General features: G+C 45.7%; 1 protein-coding gene across 1 annotated transcript; it reads left to right on the top strand.

Annotated features, from left to right (window-relative positions):
- The first annotated feature begins 8,415 nt into the window (after positions 1 to 8,415).
- LOC123100507 (transcription factor BHLH3) lies at positions 8,416 to 10,863 on the top strand. The gene is made up of 4 exons (XM_044522430.1): positions 8,416 to 9,237; positions 9,371 to 9,547; positions 10,148 to 10,318; positions 10,450 to 10,863. The coding sequence occupies exons 1-4, from the start codon at positions 8,620 to 8,622 to the stop codon at positions 10,534 to 10,536; spliced, it is 1,053 nt and encodes a 350-aa protein (XP_044378365.1). The 5' UTR covers positions 8,416 to 8,619; the 3' UTR covers positions 10,537 to 10,863.
- Positions 10,864 to 22,045: the final 11,182 nt, after the last annotated feature.

The following is a 22,045-nucleotide window of genomic DNA, read 5'->3' as shown; positions in this document are numbered from 1 at the left end:
TCGCTCGTGGCCGCCTTCTGGGGTTCTGCAGCCTTCTAGCAGCCGGCCGCTCAGACCAGCCGGCCCAAGAAGATGGTCGTTCGTCTTGGAGGTGTGAGGGGCGCAGCCAGCCCCGATGTCTTGAAATACCATGGGGGGCTGATGAGGCTACCCATGGTCATTTACTCTGACAGTAGTCCCCGAAGCTGGTGGGGCGCCGCGGCTGAAAAGTCGAGAAGCCTCAACAGCTTCCTACTCCGAGTGGTCTGTTGAAGTTGCTTCGTCCGTCTTCTGGAGGCGCCGGCAGCTAGGAGCCGGGGTCTCTAAATGATATCAATGTCCTGCAGTGGTATCATCTATTTGCTCAGCTAGCTAGTGGCAAAGCTCTGGTTTGCAACTGTACCATCAATGGCCATAAGTATAACATGGGGTACTATCTAGCCGACGATATTTATCCTTCCTGGTCAACATTTGTGAAGATCATTAGTGACCCCAAAATCAAGAAACGCAAGATTTTTGCTGAAACACGAGAAACTTGCCGAAAGGATATTGAGAGGGCTTTTGGTATCTTGCAAGCTCGGTTTACCATTTTTCGAGGTCCTGCTCGCTTCTGGGATAAAAATCCCTCAGAAACATCAGGATTGCTTGTGTAATTTTACACAACATGATCATTGAGGATGAGAGGGATTTGGACTTGGAGTACAATTATGACAATGTTGATAGCCTGTGAAGCATGTCAGGGACGCAGATGAGATCACTGCATTTCTTGAGACCTACCGGAAGATGGAGAACCGTGATGCACACAACCAACTCAAGCATGATCTTATTGAGCATCGGTGGCAACTCTAGGGAGAATAGATTCCCCCTTTTATTCATTTGTATTTGTGTTTGATTTGAACAATTTGGTGGTGTAATAATAATTCAAATTCGAACATTTGTTGTAAGAGCAATGCTTCGGTAGACCCCCCCTCACAAAGCGTATAAAGGGCAATATAGACATTTCACAAATTATACGGTAGTCTGTCGTACACGTATTAATATACATTTTTGAGACACGTATCCGTAATAAATGCAAAAAATAAAAACACTTGCATCGGGTATCGAACTCACCACCTGGCCATGAATGGAAACGATGCTAACCAGACAGCCTAGTAACTGAGTACAACTTAAAGGCAGCGCTAACGTTTAAAGTACTATTTAGAGCTGCAGATCCGACTTTTTTTTCTTTTCCAATACTTTTGCAAAACAGTGCGAACAAAATTTCTTGAAAATGCCAACAATGTTTCAAATCATAAAAAAATATATTCTTTTCTTAAATATGAACAGTTTTCTAAAAAGTGAATTTAAAATTCGCACTTAACATTTTCCTAGTATACGGTGTTTTTTTCAAATACAAACTAAACTTTCTTTAAAATATATGCTGAATATTTTTGAAATGCACGTTGAATAAAATTAGTAGACACGATGAACACTTTTTATACACAGTGAACATTTTCCTAATATACGGTGAATACTTTTCTTCAATACGGTGAGCTTAGGGAACCTTCTAAAAGGTTCCCAAAATCAGTTGCTCGTTCAAAGTGGGCAGACGCTTATCTTGTTGGTCGCTTCGCTTCAACAAAGCCATGACGGTTTGACACCCTCGGGCGGCAAATAGGGTTCGCCTTCGGGAAGTAGAGTCAAATAGAAGGTGCCGCGCACAGTACGCTGCCTCGACTGGCCCCGCCCATTATCGCACGCGAAAACAGGGAAAATACATTAAAAAGGAAATGGAAATGCGCGGATCAAACCCTGTAACTCTCACTGCCGACCCCTCGCCGCTAGGTACACAAACTGATAAGCTCAAATGTCTAACTACAAAAACACAAACTACTAGAACTATCCTTTACCTGTTGGGGAACGTAGCATGCAATTTTAAAAAATTTCCTACGATCACGCAAGATCTATCTAGGAAATGCATAGCAACGAGAGGGGGAGAGTGTGTCCACGTACCCTCGTAGACCGAAAGCGGAAGCGTTAGGTTAACGCGGTTGATGTAGTCGAACGTCTTCACGATCCAACCGATCCAAGTACCGTGTTCAACACACGTTCAGCTCGATGATGTCCCTCGAACTCTTGATCCAGCAGAGGGTCGAGGGAGAGTTTCGTCAGCACGACGGCGTGGTGACGGTGATGGTCATGTGATTCGCGCAGGGCTTCGCCTAAGCACTACGACGCTATGACCGGAGGAGTAAACTGTGGAGGGGGCACCGCACACGGCTAAGAGAACAATTGATGTGCCTTTGGGTGCCCCCGCCCCCGTATCTCTACTCCTAATGGAGCAGTTAGTAGTCTCGCTTTCAGTTTTTTTCGTCCCACCTTCCATGGTTTTTCTTGGTACCTCCTCCCACCTTCGCTGGTTTTTTTCGTAGATTTTTTTTTGTCCCCTCCCCCCACTTCATCGGTTTATTTTCGCGTCACCCTCACACACAACGAAAGAAATCTGAACAGATCATAACTTTTCATACTGGCGCAAGTTATTTAGTAATGTAGAATCAATCACGAACAATCTCTAAAGATCAAAGCTAAATTAATTAACCTTACCTTAAATCACTCAATCACATTAATTAGAAAACAAATAATTGATTTTCAGAAAAATCGCTCAATCACATTAACCTTACCTTAACTCACGGATGGTAATCAATCTCCAAACAAAGGAAACAATACATCGAGGGAGCAGTAAATAAACGCCCTTTCTTATGACATGTATATGATCTTCCCTTCCCTCTCCGTTGTCGAGCGTTCTTGATTCTTGAGGCCGAGGCTTGGGCTGCGTCACTGGGTCGCGACGGTGCCGGAGGACGGGGACGGCGAGGCCGGGTGCCGCGGCCGGTGAAGGGGGCGAAGAAGGGCGGCTTCCCTGGCCCTGGCCGTGGCCGTGGCCCTGGGAGTTGGTGCGTTCGAAGCGGCACTTGAAGGACCCGGCGTGGGTGGTCGGCGCGTAGACGCACTTGGAAGCGGGCCCGTAGCCCGCGCCGGACGGCGCCGACGCCGACCCGGGCCACCTCCTCCGCGTATTCTGGGAGCTGTGGCTGGCCGATTTACATGAAATTAATTCCGTCAGTTGTGGTGGCAAATATAATACACATAATCCATATTGTTATGCACTAGCGTGTGTGTGTGTGTGTGTGAAATAGATGGATTATGGTCCCATACCCAATAAGATGGATATGTTTGTGTGTTAGAGAGAGAGGGAGAGGGGGAGAGAGAGTGAGGAAGAGGGAGGGAGAGAGTGTGTGTGTGTGAGGATTTGATGGTAAAAAAGGTCGCCAATGTCACTTGATATGTATGAGAATATTAATATTGAACTTTTAAAGTTAATGTGGCCCCGTTGCAAAGCACGGGCGTTCTTCTAGTATAAAGGAGGGGAGGAGGAGGCCGGCGGCCAGGAGGGGCGCGCCATGGGGGGGAGTCCTGTTGGAAATATGCCCTAGAGGCAATAATAAAATGGTTATTATTGTATTTTCCTGTTCATGATAATTGTCTATTGTTCATGCCATGTAGACATGACCGAGACACATCTCCGGTCAATAACCAATAGCGGAACCTGGATGCTCATATTGGTTCCTACATATTCTATGAAGATCGTTATCGGTCAAACTGCATAACAACATACGTCGTTCCCTTTGTCATCGGTATGTTACGTGCCCGAGATTCGATCATCGGTATCATCATACCTAGTTCAATCTCGTTACCGGCAAGTCTCTTTACTCGTTCCGTAATGCATCATCCCGCAACTAACTCATTAGTCACATTGCTTGCAAGGCTTATAGTGATGTGCATTACCGAGAGGGCCCAGAGATACCTCTCCGATACTCTGAGTGACAAATCCTAATCTCGATCTATGCCAACCCAACAAACACCTTCGGAGACACCTGTAGAGCATCTTTATAATCACCCAGTTATATTGTGACGTTTGATAGCACACAAGGTGTTCCTCCGGTATTCGGGAGTTGCATAATCTCATAGTCAGAGGAATATGTATAAGTCATGAAGAAAGCAATAGCAATAAAACTAAACGATCATTATGCTAAGCTAATGGATGGGTCTTGTCCATCACATCATTCTCTAATGATGTGATCCCGTTCATCAAATGACAACACATGTCTATGGTCAGGAAACATAACCATCTTTGATCAACGAGCTAGTCAAGTAGAGGCATACTAGGGACACTCTGTTTTGTCTATGCATTCACACATGTACTAAGTTTCCGGTTAATACAATCTAGCATGAATAATAAAAATTTATCATGATATAAGAAACAACTTTGTTATTGCCTCTAGGGCATATTTCCTTCATTACCAACCAGCTTACTGTAGCAAAACCGACTTTTTCCACTATTTCTTTCTCTTTTTTGCCGATAGTTTTTGTTTCTTTTCCATTTTCATTTTTTCAAAATTTCAAAAAAAAAGTTTGCCTTTTCAAATTTTGTTCATAAATTATAACATTCGCATTCTAAAAAATTATACAAACATTGAACAGACACAATTGTAAAAAAAAGGTACAAACATTGAAATACAAATATTCATAAAATACAAAGCTTCATCTCATAGCATGTTGTTTTTCGACATCCTTGAAATGACCCTATTTTTCCAGTGGCTTGTATGACCAAGTTATGGCACCATGCCAAGTTGCTTTGCTTTTCGACAATTTTTGTATTTTTCTGGAGTTTTCTCGGTAAAAAATGGTCGATAAATGGCAGGACGTGTCGCAACTTGCATATGGTGTAGGAAATCATTCAAACCTGGCGTAAATGACTACCATGGGCACGCCTACCTACTTAGGAAAGTTTGGGTCAGTCTTGAGATTTCCAAAAATACCATGTTCGACGGAGACTGTTCGGTTAGGCCAGAAGAGTCCGTTTGGGAGTAGCCCATTTCTCAACATCTCTTAAATGGTCTCAGTTTTTTTCATGTCCTTGCATGATCAATTTAAGGCACCATGTCAAGTGGTTTGGGGTTTCAACAAGTTTTGCATTTTTTGGAACATGAATTGATAAAAATTTCATGTTTGTAGATTTTTTTTAAGGATTTGAGAAAGTTCATCCATTTTGAAAAAAGTGCATCAATCTTGGCAAAACAAATTCATCTACTTTGAAAATATATGTTTATTTTGAAAAAAAACTTCATCAATTTTGAGAAAAAGGAACATCAATTTAAAAAAAAAAATCATCTATTTTGAAAAAACGTTCATCAATACTTTTTATGAATTTTAAAAAAGATATCGATTTAGGAAACGTTCACCAAGTTTGAAAAAAATGTTTGCAAACTTTGTTAAAAGTCCATTCTTTCATAAAAAGGAAATTGGAAAAAGTTTGCACATTGCAAGAGAAAAGGGAAAATAAAAAATGAACAAAAAAGAAAGGAAAACGAAAAATAAGAAATAGAGAAGGAAAATAAATCTGGGACAAAACCGTTAAAACGAGAAAAAAAGAGCAAGAAAAAAGGAAGGAAGAAAGAAAGAAGTAAAGAAGAAAATTGGAAAAAGAAAAGCGGATAGAAGAAAAGAATAAGAAAGACACCTGGAACCACGTGAAGTGATTGTGGCAAGTTGGTTATCGCGTTGCATTTTAAACCAGAAGTTCGTGTCTCGAATCTTGGCACACTCATATTTTTTGCGATTTAAAGAGATGGTTGGGACGGCCCAGTGCGCAATTGTACGGCCTATACGTACATCGAATTGATATTATAAAAAGAAAAACATACACAACAAAATATGACAATCATGTCCTTTATTATGAAGAGGTATGGGCTAATCTGAGCCGTCCTTGTGTTTAGGGGGGGTCTACCGAAGCAGAAGTGTTGTTGTAATGAGACCGATTGTTGTAACGTGAATTGTTCTTCGGACCATTTATATTCATATGTTTAGTTATATTTATGATTCCATTCAGTTTTGGTTCTAGAAATCTCTAATTAAGAAAGTTGTGACAAATTTGTGGGACTACGGCGCGTCCCGCAAAACATTTACGGGACGGGTTTATGGGAACTGTTTCGTTAGATGGCTCACGGTTTCGTAAAAACATAATTCCAGGAGCCCTTAAACGAGTTTCACGCTAGTTGAGGGATCTGGTAGAGTTGCTCTAAGGGCTGCTTGCTACAGGCAACGCTCTAAAATCGGTGTCCTCGACGGGACTCATCAGGCCAGGCCTTGAATCATGCGCGTACGCAAAGCATCTCCGTTAGGATATTTGCTGCAGTGCACTTGCATTAAACGGGTGGTTTGCGCAAGGGACCGACCCGCCGTGGCGATATGGATCATCAAAGTGCATGGAGACACGAATAATAATGCATGCGTGCAGGCCCGATCGATCGGTCGATCTGCAAGGAATAATTCTGGTCCGTAGTGCGTGCGCGTTGTTTTTGTTTGTCTCCATGCATGAGTCGTCACGATCGATCCTAAAGCTCATCAAGATTTTCAAGGACTAGTTAAGATAACGAGACCCACACGATCCTCGGTCCATCTTTCAGGACTCATCCCTCACGCAACCGGGCGGCATGATTAACCGATCGATCGACCTAATATTCGCGCCGGCCGGTTGCGTCGCCAGTGCAGCGATCACCACGGCGGCAGGCCTGATCCGCCCGATCGAGACGGCCACGCTCCGATCGACGGCGAAAACGCCGGCGGCGCACGCGACGTGTCCACATCGATCCCGTCCTAGCTAGTAGCTCTGTCACGGCGGCCGAGCTGCCAAAACGGCAAAGGAAGCTCTGTCTTTCATTAATTAAAGAGTCAATTACACCAGTGGTTCTACAACTTGGTGCAAACGGTCACTTTGGTGCTGGAACTTGTGGCATACATTAAACTGGTGCAATAACTTGGCTCAGACGTGCAAATACGGTACAAATCACGTTCGGATACAAAATCGACGCTGACTTGGCGTGCCAGCGTGGCACAGGGCCTGCTGTCAGCGACTAGAAGGCTGAGAGGAGCACGTGTGTCCTATTTTTTGCAAAACCCCCCTTGATTTCATAAAAAAAACCATGTCTACGTGTTAGTTGCCTTTTTATTTTTTCCGCCTAAATGACACGTCTCGAACACACGACCTACGGCAAGAATGAATGCGGTCATGGCCACTACACCACTCAAGTTATGATGGATTTGGTCAATAACAGTCCTTAATGTAGTATAATTTTCAAAGATCTACAATTTCATAGTAGCTACAATTGAATATTCATATGAAATTTTAAAATTTAAATTATGAATATTTTTTATTATACAAATGTTGAACTATAGAAATGTGCATATAATTATTGAAGGGTTTGTAATTATACTTTTATGTATATGCAAAAAATAATTAATTTAAAATTACGAATATTAATATTGTATTTTAAAATGATAAAAAATATATAATTCATAAATAATTTTATATATATTAAGGTTTTGAAAATAATACGTGTTTTTTTTGAAAATTAAGTTATTTTGTTTGGGTTTATATAATATTTATACACCAAAAATATTTGAAAGTTATTTTTATCACTGAGGTTATAATTTACATAGCTTTTACAAATTTCCAAAAGAAACGAGCAGGTCCAAATGGGCTCCACAGACTGCAGCCCATTTTGGCTCAACGAGCGCCTGCGGTTAAATATATTTTGTGTAGTTATCTGTAGCACATGAAGGCTGTACCGATGGACTGGCAAGGACCGAATTTGTGATAGCTATACATCGCTGAATCGAGAATCGGAGTACTCGTTTTCCTTGTTATTTTTTCCTTGTCGGCAGGGGCTTTTTTGCGAGAAATAAAAAAGTCGAGATGGTTTTCACAAAAAATAGGCCATACCCATACGCCCCCTCCATGTCTTGTAGTCGCTGACAGCGGGCCCCATGCCACGCTGGCACGTCTAGTCAGCTGCTCGGGCGTACACAAACGTGATTTGCACCGTATTTGCACGTTCGAGCCAACTTATTACACCAGTTTAATGTATGCCACAAGTTCTAACACCAAAGTGATTGTTTGTGTCAAGTTCTAGCACCACCGGTGTAATTGACTCTTAATTAAACAAGAACAAGATCGCTGAATAGCCCGTGCCAACTCGCCCTCCGATCCGGCCCCTACACACGCATATAGCATGATTAAACAAAGCGCGCAACGAATTCCTTTCGCTCGGTGATTGGTTGCCAGGCGTCGATCGCCGCCGGCGACAGGCCAAAACTAACATGCATGGACGATAATTGAAGCCGCATGCATGCACCCAGAGCTCCCAAAGAGTTAAAATAACGGGGAGATTCCATTCCATTCTCAGGGTAGCTCTTGGCCATTTTCTGCCTGACCAACCCGGCCGGTGCAGCCAGTTGATGCCAAGGAATGATTGTCGCTTGGGTTTGTCACACCGCATTTAACTCCCAGGTTGCTTCCTTCCGTGCCCCCTCCTGCCGCAACCCTACACTGCCACTGGACCCTGGCTGCAAGTTGGCCGTGTCGTGTGGTGTGGACCTGTGGCAGTGCTACTGCTACTGCTAGCTACTGGCCGCGTTGCTTGCTGGGAGTGGGAGTATAAGCGTGAGGAGTTTGCTCAAGCTAGCTTGGAGAGAAATTAAGGGAGGCAAGCATACTCTAGCAAGAGCTGGTGCCTAGCTAGCTAGTAGAACTTGGGCGTCATGGATCAGCTTGACGAGCAGTCCTTCCTGGACGAGCTTATGTCGCTGCGCCGGGAGGAAGCGCCGGTGCCGGCTCCGGCTCCGTGGCAGGCGTACCCGGCCAGCGGCATGATGACGACGAGCGACCTCCTATTCTACGCCAGCGAGGGCGCCGGCGAGGCGAGCAGCGGCACGGACTTGGTTGGGCCGTTTCTTCAACAGCCCATGGCGCCACCGCCGGCCGCGCCTCCGCACCGGCCGCACGAGGAGTTCAACTTCGACTGCCTCAGCGAAGTGTGCAACCCTTACAGGAGCTGCGTCGGCATCGTCCCTGGGCCTGGGGCCGGCCAGGCGCTCGCTCAGGATCCACTGCACGACGCCATGGCGGAGGACGACCTGAGCGGCGGCAACCTGCATCGCGGTGGTGGGGCGTCGTCGTCCCCGGTGCCGTTCGTATTCGGAGCAGGAGGCGCCGGGGAGAGCTCGGAGATGACCAGGGGCCTCTTCTCCGGAGCCCACCCTAGAAGCAAGCTCAACGGCGGCACTACGTCCAAGAACCTCATGGCGGAAAGGCGCCGCCGGAAGCGTCTCAATGACCGCCTCTCCATGCTCCGCTCCATCGTGCCCAAGATTACCAAGGTGTGTGTGGCAACTGGCAACTCGCATTTGTCCTGTGACCTAATTAGTTAATTAACCTAGCTAGTGATTTGTTAATTTCTATCGACTAGTATCAGTTAACATCTTTACATCGGATCAATCGATCAATCTGTAGATGGATAGGACCTCGATCCTCGGGGACACCATAGACTACGTGAATGAGCTAACCGAGCGGATCAAAACCCTCGAGGAGGAGATCGGCGCCACGCCGGAGGAGCTGAACCTGCTGAACACTAGGAAGAATTTCTCCAGCGGTAGCAGCGAGGAGATGCCGACGAGGAATTCCACCAAGGTACACACTTTGCTCAGGCAGCCAGACATCAAATCATCTAGTTCGCGACGTTGCTCCCTAATTTTATAGTTCTCCTAATTAATTAAGGTGTTCAATTAAAATTTGGTTTATGTTTTTGACCGGATCAACAATTTCTCAAGGAGTTCTATCATTAAATTGAAGACTTCTATTTCAGATTTGATTCATGATTTTGAGTGGGTCAATGACCTTTTAAATTAATTGGCACCAGCCATCTTGTAAAACACATCCCATGCACCCTTTCACTACTACTCCCTCCGTCCCATACTGTAAGAGTGTCAAAAAACGTCTTACATTATGAAACGGAGGGAGTAAAAAAGAAGCACCAACACGTTCACTGTGGCACCAATATTACATGCGGCCACCAATGAAATAAATTTCATCATGTAAGTATGATTTGATTAGCAGATAACACGAATCATACCGCCAAAAATTGCCAGAAAAACACCACATTAAAAAAACGCTTCACCATCTTCCTCACGCGCCAAACCAATTTTTTATCTTAATGAAAGCCCAACCGTACAAACATCGCATCGAAGCGCACCCAACCCTTCAAATCTGAACTGATTGTTATCCATACAGTTCGTCATCGAGAAGCAGGGCGATGGCGAAATGAGGATCGACATCTGCTGCGCCACAAGCCCTGGTGTGCTGATCTCGACGGTGAGCGCGCTGGAGGTGCTGGGGTTGGAGATTGAGCAGTGCGTTGTCAGCTGTTTCGGTGACTTCGCCATGCAGGCATCCTGCTCACAAGTAAGGAATTAATTGTGTCTTTTTTGGAGAAGCTAAAATTTCCACTAATTTCTTGTCCGGATCCCGAATGTACATGTTTTCTACACTATTATAATTCAATCGTCGATGCATGGTGTGTGTGGTGTATATAGGAGGAAGGGAGGAGCCGAGTGACAAGCACCGACGAGATCAAGCAGGCATTGTTCACGAGTGCAGGCTATGGAGGAAGGTGTCTCTAGATCGATGGAGCACGCCAATTCATCAATCATGTAGCAGAACAAGCTGCTTGTAATTTGGTAATCATCCGTGAGATTTGTGTCTGCATATATTTGCTTGATTTGTTTTGAAATATACCTGCATGAATCAAGCATATGTAGTGTTAATGTTAGATTTTTTAATAGTAGTACTATCTAAAGTTCAAATGTTTGTGACCAGATTGTAATAGTTGGGTGTGTGTCCGTGAGTGTAATGCATGCATGTATGTATCAATGTGGAGTGTTGTATTGGGATTTGGCCGACATGAAAAGATACCAATCCGTTGTTGCATTTGGTTGGGCACTGTTGCAGATTTTTGTTTCTTGTGTATGTTTAGCTGTTTCCTGACAGCAATTGTTCATCAAGTTTTGTCATGGGGTATACGAACACAGTGGTCAAGGATTGGGTACACATATGGGCACATATGAACAAGCCCTGACGTGTACCTCTCGTACTGTACACACAGCGTGGTCCGTTGATTCCTTCCATGTTTGGAGAATTGTCTGACCGTGCTGTGTGCATTTTACACCACTAGTAACATTCTGACTTGGACATATATTGGGTTGAAATCGTTATTTTATGGTCTTATCCAAAGCGATACAAACTGGAGACAAACATCCACGAGGATGCAAACTCTCAACTGCTATGTCTATGCGATAGACATTGAGGGAAATAGTGATATGAAAAATCGATGAGTAAAATTGAATTTCATGTTCTTCTTCTGTGCCCCTTTGTATATCTGGTTCACTTGAACCCTATCTTGCAACGAGGTTGTAAAGCCTTATGTGCAAAATGGATACAATTCATGTGAGAAAATTCTTCTCCCTCCGCGGTGAAATTAAAAAAAAATGAATTTCATGTTAAACCAATAACATTTATAGATGCTCCCTAGTAACTTGGTATTGATACTTCCACTACAGCTCAGAGTTCATTCTTCAGACCCAGAGGACAAATAATTTTAAATATGGAATCCTATGCATACTTCTGTTATAGTTCGTGCATGCATGCTACTCGAGCACCCATGTTTGTGTGTAATCACCTAGCACAGTTATAATAAACAATAATATGACTATATTGATTAAGTAAAACATGTATAACAGATAGAAAAGATATATTGGCGTCGAGAATGGTCTGTGGTGCATCCTACCTAGACGTTGATGAAGGAAGTATTAATTCCGTCTAGATCTCTCGGTGTGGCCCCCCTAGGTATATCACATCTACATTTGCAAATGATGGCATGCTAATTTTCAAATCAAATACTAAGTAATTTTGGTGACATATCATAATATGCTCGCATTCTATTAAACATATCATGAGCGGCATAAATCATAGATGTCACATGTCATATGTCATTAGAATCAAACAGATAGTTGAATCCTTGCAAGTGTTGCATTAAGCACGATGTGTAGATACACCAACAAGTAAACATTGCTTGATGTCTACACACATGGATCCACCAAGCTTTGGTAAGAACATACTTGTAAGAACCAACTGACCACGAGATCAATACCTCATGATTGTCAACACGTCAAAGAAAACAAGCAGGCTCATATGCAAGACACCGACATACATCATGCGGCATGTCACCATAGCATAAGTAGAAGGCATTGCGACCAAATAAGTGATAGCATATCAAGATAATATCAATAAAGAGGGTTGGCACCAATTACTGCAGCAGTTGGAACCGAAATGTTCCTCTTGCAATTTTTTTACATTGGAACGGTCGCATTGTGCCAGTCTTTTGGGAAGGGGAGGCGGTTTTTGATGAGCAATGCTACACGTACGGAGGGGTTTGCTATGAAAAGTACGCGATTACGTTGAGAGATTAGAGCGAAAATAGGTGTGGGGCCCACTGTGAAATTCATGAGTGGGGAGAGGGGTTTTATAAGGTAAGGATACCTATTATAGGATTTTTAGTTTTTTGATTTGTCCCAAAAGTATTTTGGGATTTTAAGACCTTTTGTGGATGCATAGATAGGTCTAATTTCTAAAACTGTAATTTTTTTGACATCCCTATTATTAGGGGACGATTAAAGATGCTCTCAAATAGCATAATTTGTAGGTATATGTTAATAATTTAGCTCAATTGGTAGAGAGTGTTTACTAATGCTACTCTTTCCGGTTTAATATACAAGGCACTACCAAAATCAGAATTTGCTTCTATACAAGACCACTACTGCTTCCCGAGAAGGATTGGGCCAGATTTTCGCCTCGTACAATGATGCTTATTAATGCAAACTTTGCATGCAACCATAGAGAAAAAGACACCACTTGCGACACTTAATTAGCTTGGAACACAAAAGGCTTTTCACAAGATTAGTTGTGCTATTTAATAGTTCATTTTGTTTTCTTGATATTCAGCGGACTTTGTAAACAAAAATGGTGGTAGGCGGGGGCCCTTTCCCCTCTCCCATCCGGTGAGGTGGTGGCGACCAGTAGTGCATGTCTTGTGCACTATTTTGCGTTTTTTAGTTTAGTTTACTTTTCTTTGACCAGTTTTGTATCCTTTGGATAAAATTAGGTGAAGAGCTATTTACAGTTTTGCTAAAGCACATCTATATGTGCCTTAAGTATTGCACAGCTAAATCTTATGCCATTGATTTTACGTGAAGATTTGTGAAAGCATTTTCTTTTGTCTTTTTCCTTTTCCTTTCAAGTTTGATTCAGTCACTTAGCACATCTCCAAGGCGGGCCCGCAAACAGTCCATCCGCCCGGACCGCGGGAACCATCCAACACGGGTCTATATCGGCCGCGGGGCGGTCCGGACGTGATTTCTTCCGTAAACAAGAGACAAAAGTGAGGGAGGCTTGCAGGAGTCGGGACACACGAAACATACGAATCTGACACCCCCGTCCCACCCAATACCCTTCCCGGACCCCGGGACTCCATCCTCCTCATTTTCTCTCCTTCCTTCTTTCTCTCTTACCTTCGCTGCCGCTCCACCATCCCGGCCACCACGGCACACCCCTGCCAAAACCCTGCATCTCCTCACCTTCGGCGCTCTAGCAGGGCTCCCTACCGCTTTCTCCTCCATCTTTGTTCAACCCCTGTCCTCCGACCGCCCCGCCAGGTACCATACTCTATTGCTATTCTCACCATGCCCGGCAACTGTTCGACGAATCGCCGGAGTTGAAAACAGTTGTCCTTTCTACTTCTTTGTAGTAATGGATTCCGATTTGGAGTACATATACGAGCAGTATGTTGAGTCATCCGACGTCGCACAAGGAGTACTCTGATGAGACGGCGATGATGCAGGCGGTCCTTGAAGACGCGAGGCGTGCAGAGTAGCATGTTCTCAATTTCAAGGGCTCGATCAAGGGTCATCGAGTGCTCAACCGCACCAGGGCACGCGGGCATTTGACAATGATGGCTGACGACTTTGCCCCGATGCACTATTTCACCGGTGTTTTCTGATGTGCAAGACTGTCTTCGATCATTTGTACCATGGCGTCTAGTCCTACGATGACTACTTCATCCTGAAGAAGGACGCCGTGGGAACCATTGGCTTCTTTGGTTACCAGAAGTGCACGGCCGCACGCCAGATGCTTGCATATGGCACGACCGTTAATTCGTGGGACGAGTACCTACGGATGTCTGAGAGCACGAAGATGCCATGGTCATGTTTGCAACTGCCATGGTCGAGGTGTTCGGACCTCAGTACCTGATAGAACCAACTGTGGTAGACACTGAGAGGCTCTTGGCAATCTCGGAAGCAAGAGGGTGGCCAGGTTTGCTTGGATATCTTGACTGCATGCATTGAAAATGGAAGAACTGCATGAAGGCTTTACAAGGGCAATATCAGGGCACCATCATTCCTGAAGCAGTTGCATCACAGGATATTTGGATTTGGCACGCTTTCTTTCGCATATGCCCGGATCTCATAATGACATCAATGTGCTGCAACGATTGCCGTTGTTTGAGAGGCCGACTGAAGGAAAAGCTCCTTCTTGCACTGTACTGCCAATAGACATGAGTACAACATGGGCTACTATTTGCTTGACACAGTATCTTTCCTTCATGGGGTACCTTTGCCAGCGCCATCTCAACACTACTAGGAAAAGGGCTATAGCTAATATGGACATTAATGGCGCACCATGTAAGTGGCGCACCAGATACAGGTACGTCATTATTGACATATTACTAATGGCGCACCTGGTGTGTAGTGCGCCATTACTAGTTTTGAAAAAAAAATTGTTAGAAGTGGCGCACCAGGGGATAGTGCGCCATTACTAGTTGACATAGTAATGGCCCACCTGTACAAAGTGCGCCATTACTATGTGTATGACTTGGTCAAACCTTGGTCAAACTTAGTAATGGTGCACTTTGCATAGGTGCGCCATTAGTATGTCAAACTTAGTAATGGCGCACATGTACAAAGTGCGCCATTACTAAGTTTGACCAAGTCATACACATAGTAATGGCGCACTACCCCTGGTGCGCCACTGCTAACAACTCATAACCAAATGCACCCCCCTGGACTGCCTTTTCAGTTAAAAATAAATAAAAGAAAATGATGGAAATGTCAAAAAAAAAGTTTTCCACGTGATATGTGGTCTAGTTGTTGGGAAAATTTACAAATATGAATTTCAACTTTATTTGCAAAATCTCTCTGGAATTTAGTAAAATAGACATAACTTTTGCATACGAACTCGGATTAAAAAAATTTTATATGAAAAATCATCTACTCAAAAAGTTACATCTGAATTCAATCGAGGGAACCCCGTTGAAGATTTTCAGAATCCCAACCTAACAGAACGAAAGATACGAGGCTTTTAAGATCTAGAGGGGGGAAATGGAAAAAGTTTCAAACTTAGTAATGGCGCACCATTTGCTAGGTGCGCCACTAGTAACAGAAAAAAAATTGGTTTCGAATTTTTTTTGGAATTTTTTTTCAAAATATGATACGTAATATGACCGGGAAGTTTGAAATATTTTTTCAAAATTTCATCACACTCATGAACATGAACAAAGTCCTAGACATCAACAAGGTTTAATAGGATTGGTATGATAGATATATCAACAAGTGTCTGTTAAATGAGGTGGTGCTGGGTTGGATAGAACTGCGAAGTTAAGCGTGCTCGGGCTGGAGTAGTGTGAGGATGGGTGACCTTCCGGGACGTTTGACCACTTAGTGCGATTTGACTTGAGATTAAGCATATTGACCCGATATTAAGCCATAGTTACCCGAGATTTAGAAAAAAAATAAAAAAAAATTTGAACAAAAAAATTCGGAATTTTTTTTTGAAAAAAATTGTTAGTAATGGCGCACTTCTATGTGGCGCGCCATTACTAAGTCAGATAGTAATGGCGCACTATAGGTGCGCCATTACTATTTGTTACTAGTGACGTGGTAATAGTGGCGCACCTATATAGTGCGCCGTTAATGGCAAAAATAGGTGCGCCACTAACAGGCCTTTTTCTAGTAGTGCAAACCGAGTTGGCCAGAAAAAGGCTCACTTTGCGCAAAGACAAGAAGCCGCTAGAAATGATGTTGAGAGGGCATTTGAGGTTCTGTAGGCCCGTTTTACAGTTGTTCGTGGACTTACAAAATAATGGGATCCGAAAACCTTGTGGGAGGTGATGACATGTTGTGTGACCATGCACAACATGATCGTCGAGGATGAGGGTGACAATGCTGCCGCAGCTCTGAAATTTGAGAACATGGGTGATCCTATCCAACTTCCGAACCGGAATCCGTGCACATTTGAAGAGTTTATTCAAATGCATCAACAAATTCGGCATCGACCAACTCACGAGCAGCTGAAGGAAGATCTAATTGAACATCAGTGGGCGGTGAAAGGGGACAACAATGTTGGGATGTAATATTTGAACTTTTTTAAATTTGAACTAGTGCTGCATGAATGTACCCTTTGCATGCGGCTATTTGATCGTCGGACTTGAAAAACAATAAGGAAGACCGGATGTATGTGGCTACGGTTGGATGGCGGCCTCCTGCATCCGTGTCCGCAGACGGATGCAGAGGAAATTTACGGGTTGCCGTTGGAGATGCCCGTAGGCTGGTTGTAATGGGAGTATCATAAGCGATATCATGCATACCAACTATACTTTTTTTATGATCTGGCACACAATTAAATAAGAAAAAGAGAGGATGCGATCTCATATTATGATACTGTATCATATTAAATGTTGTACTATTTTATCCCATGCATAGCATTTAATAAGGTAATATAAGATATTAACGTATGATACTACTAGTAGTAGGCTAGTCATAGTGGGAGTAACATAGCTAATAACATGGCGCACTTCAAGAAAATTTTGCTTATGTGGTAAGTAGTTAATGAGTCCAAGACAAGATAAGTGTACAAGCTAATAAGTGAGACAATGTATGACACTACTACTATGTTACTTTGCACTATAGATGTAGTAACTTTGACTAGTGTCATATGCATGACACTAGTATAAGTTACTCCCCACTATGACCAGCCGTATATGACCTAACTAGAGCACATCTTGATGTGCCTGAGCCAAACCCAAGTATTTAGAGCAACTCCAATGGGGCGACCCATTTCGTCCGCCCGCGTCCGTTTGGGTCGGCGTGGACAAAAGTGGCGGCCCAACGCGCCGACCCAAATGGACGCGCGTCCGTTTTTCGTCCACGGGCGACCCATTCCTGGCCCAATTTTGAGCCGGATTTGCATCGGCGTGGACACGAGACGGACGTGCGCGCGCGCCTACTCCTCTCCCCCGGCCCGCCTGTCGGTGGGAGCCAGCACCATTCCCCCCATTTTCCCCCAAAACACCCCCGCCCGCGCGCGCTCTCGCCCCCATCCAGCCATGGTCGACGCCATCGACCTCGACGCTGCCGCCGGCCTCGCCTCCCTCGCCTCGTCCGGCACTGCCGCCCCGTCCGGGAAAGGCAAGCCTCATGCCCCGCCCAAGACCACCGCCGCGACCAAGCTGAAGAACGCGCTGACGCCCGAACAGCGGGCAAGGGAGTCAGCCAAGAGGAAGGGCCGAAGGCACGCCGCGGACGCGAGGGATGAGGCCGCCGCGCAGGCCGCCGCCGTCGCCGCCGCGCAGCAGGAGTTCACCAATGCCCGCGTCGCGGCGGCAACGAGGGAGGCGCTCTACATGCTCGGGGTAAACCCTAGCCAGCACAGCCTCGTCCAAGCCGCCGTCGCCGCGGCCAGCACCGGCTCGTCGGCCTTTCCTCGGATGGTGCTGCCCGACTCACCCCGCGCGTCGGCTTGCAACCCGATCCCCGGCTTCCACGTCTACCCGCAGGCCTCCCGCCTCTCCGGGGAGTGCTCGCCCAACGTGAGCGTGGTCGCGCCTTTCACGCCCACGCCCATCGACCTCAACGCCACCCCGGTGGTCGGTGGCTCGTCATCCGGCGGCACGAGGAAACGCGCGCGGCAGACGCCGGCGGGCGGGCTCTGCCCGTAACCCGTTCGAGGAAATGCCTTCCACCGTCGACGAGGACTACATGCAGAACCTCATCTTCGAGGGTGGTGCTGTCGGTGTCAAAACCGGCGGATCTCGGGTAGGGGGTCCCGAACTGTGCGTCTAGGATCGATGGTAACAGGAGGCGGGGGACACAATGTTTACCCAGGTTCGGGCCCTCTCGATGGAGGTAATACCCTACTTCCTGCTTGATTGATCTTGATGATATGAGTATTACAAGAGTTGATCTACCATGAGATCGTAGAGGCTAAACCCTAGAAGCTAGCCTATGATTATGATTGTGTATATATCTATCGACTAGCTTGGCCTCGGTTTACATAATGCACCAGAGGCCTAGGATAACAAGAGTCCTAGCCGAATACGCCGGTGGGGAGGAGTCCTTGTCTTGATCGCAAAGTCTTGTGGAATCTTCCTTGTATGCGGCAGCTGTCCGAACTAGCCCATGAGTACACAGCCATGGGGGTCCTCGGCCCAATCTAACAGATCGGGAGATGACGTGGTGAGTACCCCCTAGTCCAGGACACCGTCAGTAGCCCCCTGAACCGGTCTTCAAGTTAGGGACGCTCCTCGATTCTTCTGAACTGTTCTTCATCTTCGGTCGTCGGTCTTGAAAACTGGTTCAACAAATTTTCCCATCATCTGTCTTGAGGATTGCCGAGCTAAATCTGATGAGTTTATACGTCGGGTATCCGAGGAGCCCTTTAAGTCTTCGGCCTTTATCAATGCCTTGTTATTTTTATGCCATGCCTCGGGTTTGAAGTTTTTCCCGTGCGGCGGTGTCTTGCATCCGAGCCCCAACGCCGGACTGCATTCGAGGTATCCTTTGCAGCCAAGCACCAACGCCGGACTGTGTCCAAGCTCCAACACCGGACTGTATCCGAGCTCCAACGCCGGACTATATCCGAGGTGTCATAGATCACCTTGGTTCAAAAAAGTTGAAGGAGTTTAGACGAGATCACTAGTAGAAAAAGGGCCTATTGTCCCGGTTGGTAAGGGCCTTTTGTCCCGGTTGACTAAAGGGTCGCTACTAATGCCCTAACCCTTTAGTCCCGGTTCTTACACGAACCGGGACAGATAGGCCTCCACATAGCCGGTGCGGCGAGCCCAGGCAGGAGGGCCTTTGGTCCCGGTTGGTGGCACTAACCGGGACCAATAGGCATCCACGCGTCAGCATTTCAGGGGCTGGGGTTTTTGTTTTTTTTTGAAGGGGGGGGGTTGGGGGTTTTGGGGGGTTAATTTAGGTGTTTCATATATTGTGTTAGCTAGCTAATTAATAGAGAGAAGTGTCCTCTCTTATCTCCGTGCTTGGTCGACGCTACGTACTATATACGTATGGAGAGGACTAGACACGCTAGCTAGTAAGCAAATGAAGGAAACAGAAGATCATCATGAACATATGCATACAGAGAGAAGTGATATCGACCACCTCTCCTTCTCCGAGAGATTGGTCGAACAACAAGTTCTCGTATATCTATCCGACACTACCGGCTACATATATACAATAATTATCTCTTACAATATAATCTCCTAATTAAATTGTAAGAACACAGGGTCCACATAGTATTCTCCGTTTTCAGCGATCACGTGGTCAAGGAAGAATGCCGCCAATTCCTCTTGAATTGCTCGCATACGATCTGGTGCTAGGAGTTCATCCCGCATCCGAAAGATCTAATTTGAAGAAGGGGGTCAATACATATATATATATATGAATAAATGAAACTCAACACAAATGATGGTAATAAAATAAAATTGTGAATATTATTGCTTACGCACTTCATATTGTTCGTCAGAGTAGCCCCGCTCACAGGTCGTGTAGCGGATGGACTCGCAAACGTAGTATCCACAGTAATTATTCCCGGGTTCCTGCCACAACCACTTTACAAGAAATAGAGGTCAATCAAACTGATAAGCAAGCATGCTAAATGGTATTGATGAAACTAGCGCTTGAATCACTAGGAGATGCGCGGAACATGCTACTATAGTACTTACTTTCGGGTGTTTAAATTGCAGCTTCTTCGGCAGTCCCGGAGCTTTTTTGGTGAATTTTCTCCAAACCCTGCCAGACAAAGAAAACAATTACTTGATATCAGGAAATGAACAAAGTTGCTGATATGGTGGATAATGATCGATTTAACTTACTTCTCGAGCATTTGAGTCATGTCCGCATAGTCCTGGGGATCTTTTCGTCTCGAGTCTAAGACGGTTACTACTCCCTGCTCAAGCTTAATCTCTAGGAGAATATAGTGGAAGCTGCGCACGCATGCATAAGTCATCAATTACATTACTATAACCTGGACTAATAAGGGAAACCGAATATGCACAAGACAGTAACACTCACTTGAAGTTGTAAGGAAAGAGTATTATATCTTTGTTTTCATTTATTACCAACGATCGTAGCAAGTTGGCCTCGGTATTTTCGGCATGATATTTAACCTCAGTTGCATCTATGAGATTTGTGTTAATGAACCCAATATCACCGATTTGTCTTTTCTTCAATTCGGCGATCTTCAATCTGCATAATATAGTGAGGATAATTATAAATACATGCAATGAAAGAGCTGACCTATATAGAGAGACTTAATGACAGAAGTAGTACTACTTACAGACAGTAGCAAGTGATCGTTGATTTATCGAGGGCCTTTTGATTGAAAAACTGGAAGAACTCCTCAAATGGAACATTCAACAGTTCAATTCCAACGAGGTCATGCTCCGGTTTAACTCTCAGCGTCAAAGTATTCCTCCCCCCAGACTCTCTGCAGGTTTTCATGTACCAATCATGTAATCTTCGCATCATCGTTGTTAGAGATCTTTCATCTTTGACGAGAGGCTTCCCGTAATGGTATTTGTGTTCGTCCACCTCCAAGATATCATAATGTACATCGTCGGGCAGGTAATCTCCAAGATTGCTATAACCGGGCACCATCCTCGGATCATTAGCGACGATGTCGCTAGACACCTTGAGCGGGGGGCACGATTGGTTCGCTTGTTCGCCGAGCTGGGCAATTTTTTCCCAGCTCGTCGTTCTTTTAACCTTTGATCACTGACAGTACTTCCCGACCGCTCCGCTTCGGCAAATGTCTTTGCAATAATGCGCTCATAGTTGCCTCTCGGCGGAGACTTTGGTGGTTTTGTCAGGGCAGCCAGAGTGCGCTTCGCTTTCACCGGATCTACCTTCTCCTCCGGAGGTGGATGTTTCTTTGCTTTCACCCCTTCAAAGAAGTTCGTCACTTCGGCTCGCACGATCTTCGTGGTTTCCTCCTCGGTCCTCTCGTATGGTAACTTCTCTGGAGTCTTCAGAGAAGGACCGAATCTGTATTGCCTCCCGCCTCTGGCTGTACTGCTAGACGCCGGCAGAGCAGACGGAGCGGCTGCGGCTGTCTTCTTTCCTTGCTTACGAGGCGGAGGAGAAGGACTACGACGCGCCGGAGCAGCCGGAGCGGCGGCGGGTCTCTTCCGCCCTTGCTGACGAGGCGGAGAAGGAGGAGGCTGGCTGCTCTGGCGCGCCGGCGCAGGCGGAGAAGGAGGCGGAGTGCCGCCACGCGCCGGAGAAGGAGGCTGAGTGCCCTGATCACTCGCCGGAGGAGGAGGCGGAGTGCCGCCACGCGCCGGAGAAGGAGGCTGAGTGCCCTGATCACTCGCCGGAGGAGGAGGCGGAGTGCCCTTACTCGCCGGAGGCGTCCAGTTCGGAAGGTTGATGAGCTCCTTCCGCCATAGGCATGGAGTCTTCAGAGCAGAACCCAGCCGAGTCTCCCCTTCACCGGTAGGGTGGTCAAGCTCGGAGGTCCTCAAATCCCTCCGTTATTTCATCCACCATCACCCTAGCATATCCTTCTGGAATCGGCCGGCAGTGGTAGGTTGCGCCGGGTTCAGGAGGTAAAACAGAGCCAACAGCCGCCTTGACTTTGAAGTTCATCCATTGCGTCATAAGGTGGCAATGTTGAGACTCCGTGATAGCATCCACGGGGTAGCTAGCAGGAGCCGTCAAGACATGCTCCGGCTGAAGCAGCTCGGTGGAAGCCACGCTGCTTCTCCGCTGAGATGGCGGGGTAGCTTCGGGGGTAGTTTCG

The sequence above is a fragment of the Triticum aestivum genome, chromosome 4D (genome assembly GCF_018294505.1).
Source record: "Triticum aestivum cultivar Chinese Spring chromosome 4D, IWGSC CS RefSeq v2.1, whole genome shotgun sequence".
NCBI classification, from domain to species: Eukaryota; Viridiplantae; Streptophyta; class Magnoliopsida; order Poales; family Poaceae; genus Triticum; species Triticum aestivum.
This window is presented reverse-complemented; position numbering and strand designations above follow the sequence as displayed.

What these genes read in the sequence shown, in the direction of transcription:
- LOC123100507 (XM_044522430.1), top strand. Translation starts at nt 8,620, where the DNA reads ATGGATCAGCTTGACGAGCAGTCCTTCCTGGACGAGCTTATGTCGCTG. An exon ending in TCGTGCCCAAGATTACCAAG is followed by an intron (nt 9,238 to 9,370) that starts GTGTGTGTGGCA and finishes ATCAATCTGTAG; the next exon opens with ATGGATAGGACCTCGATCCT. An exon ending in CGACGAGGAATTCCACCAAG is followed by an intron (nt 9,548 to 10,147) that starts GTACACACTTTG and finishes TTATCCATACAG; the next exon opens with TTCGTCATCGAGAAGCAGGG.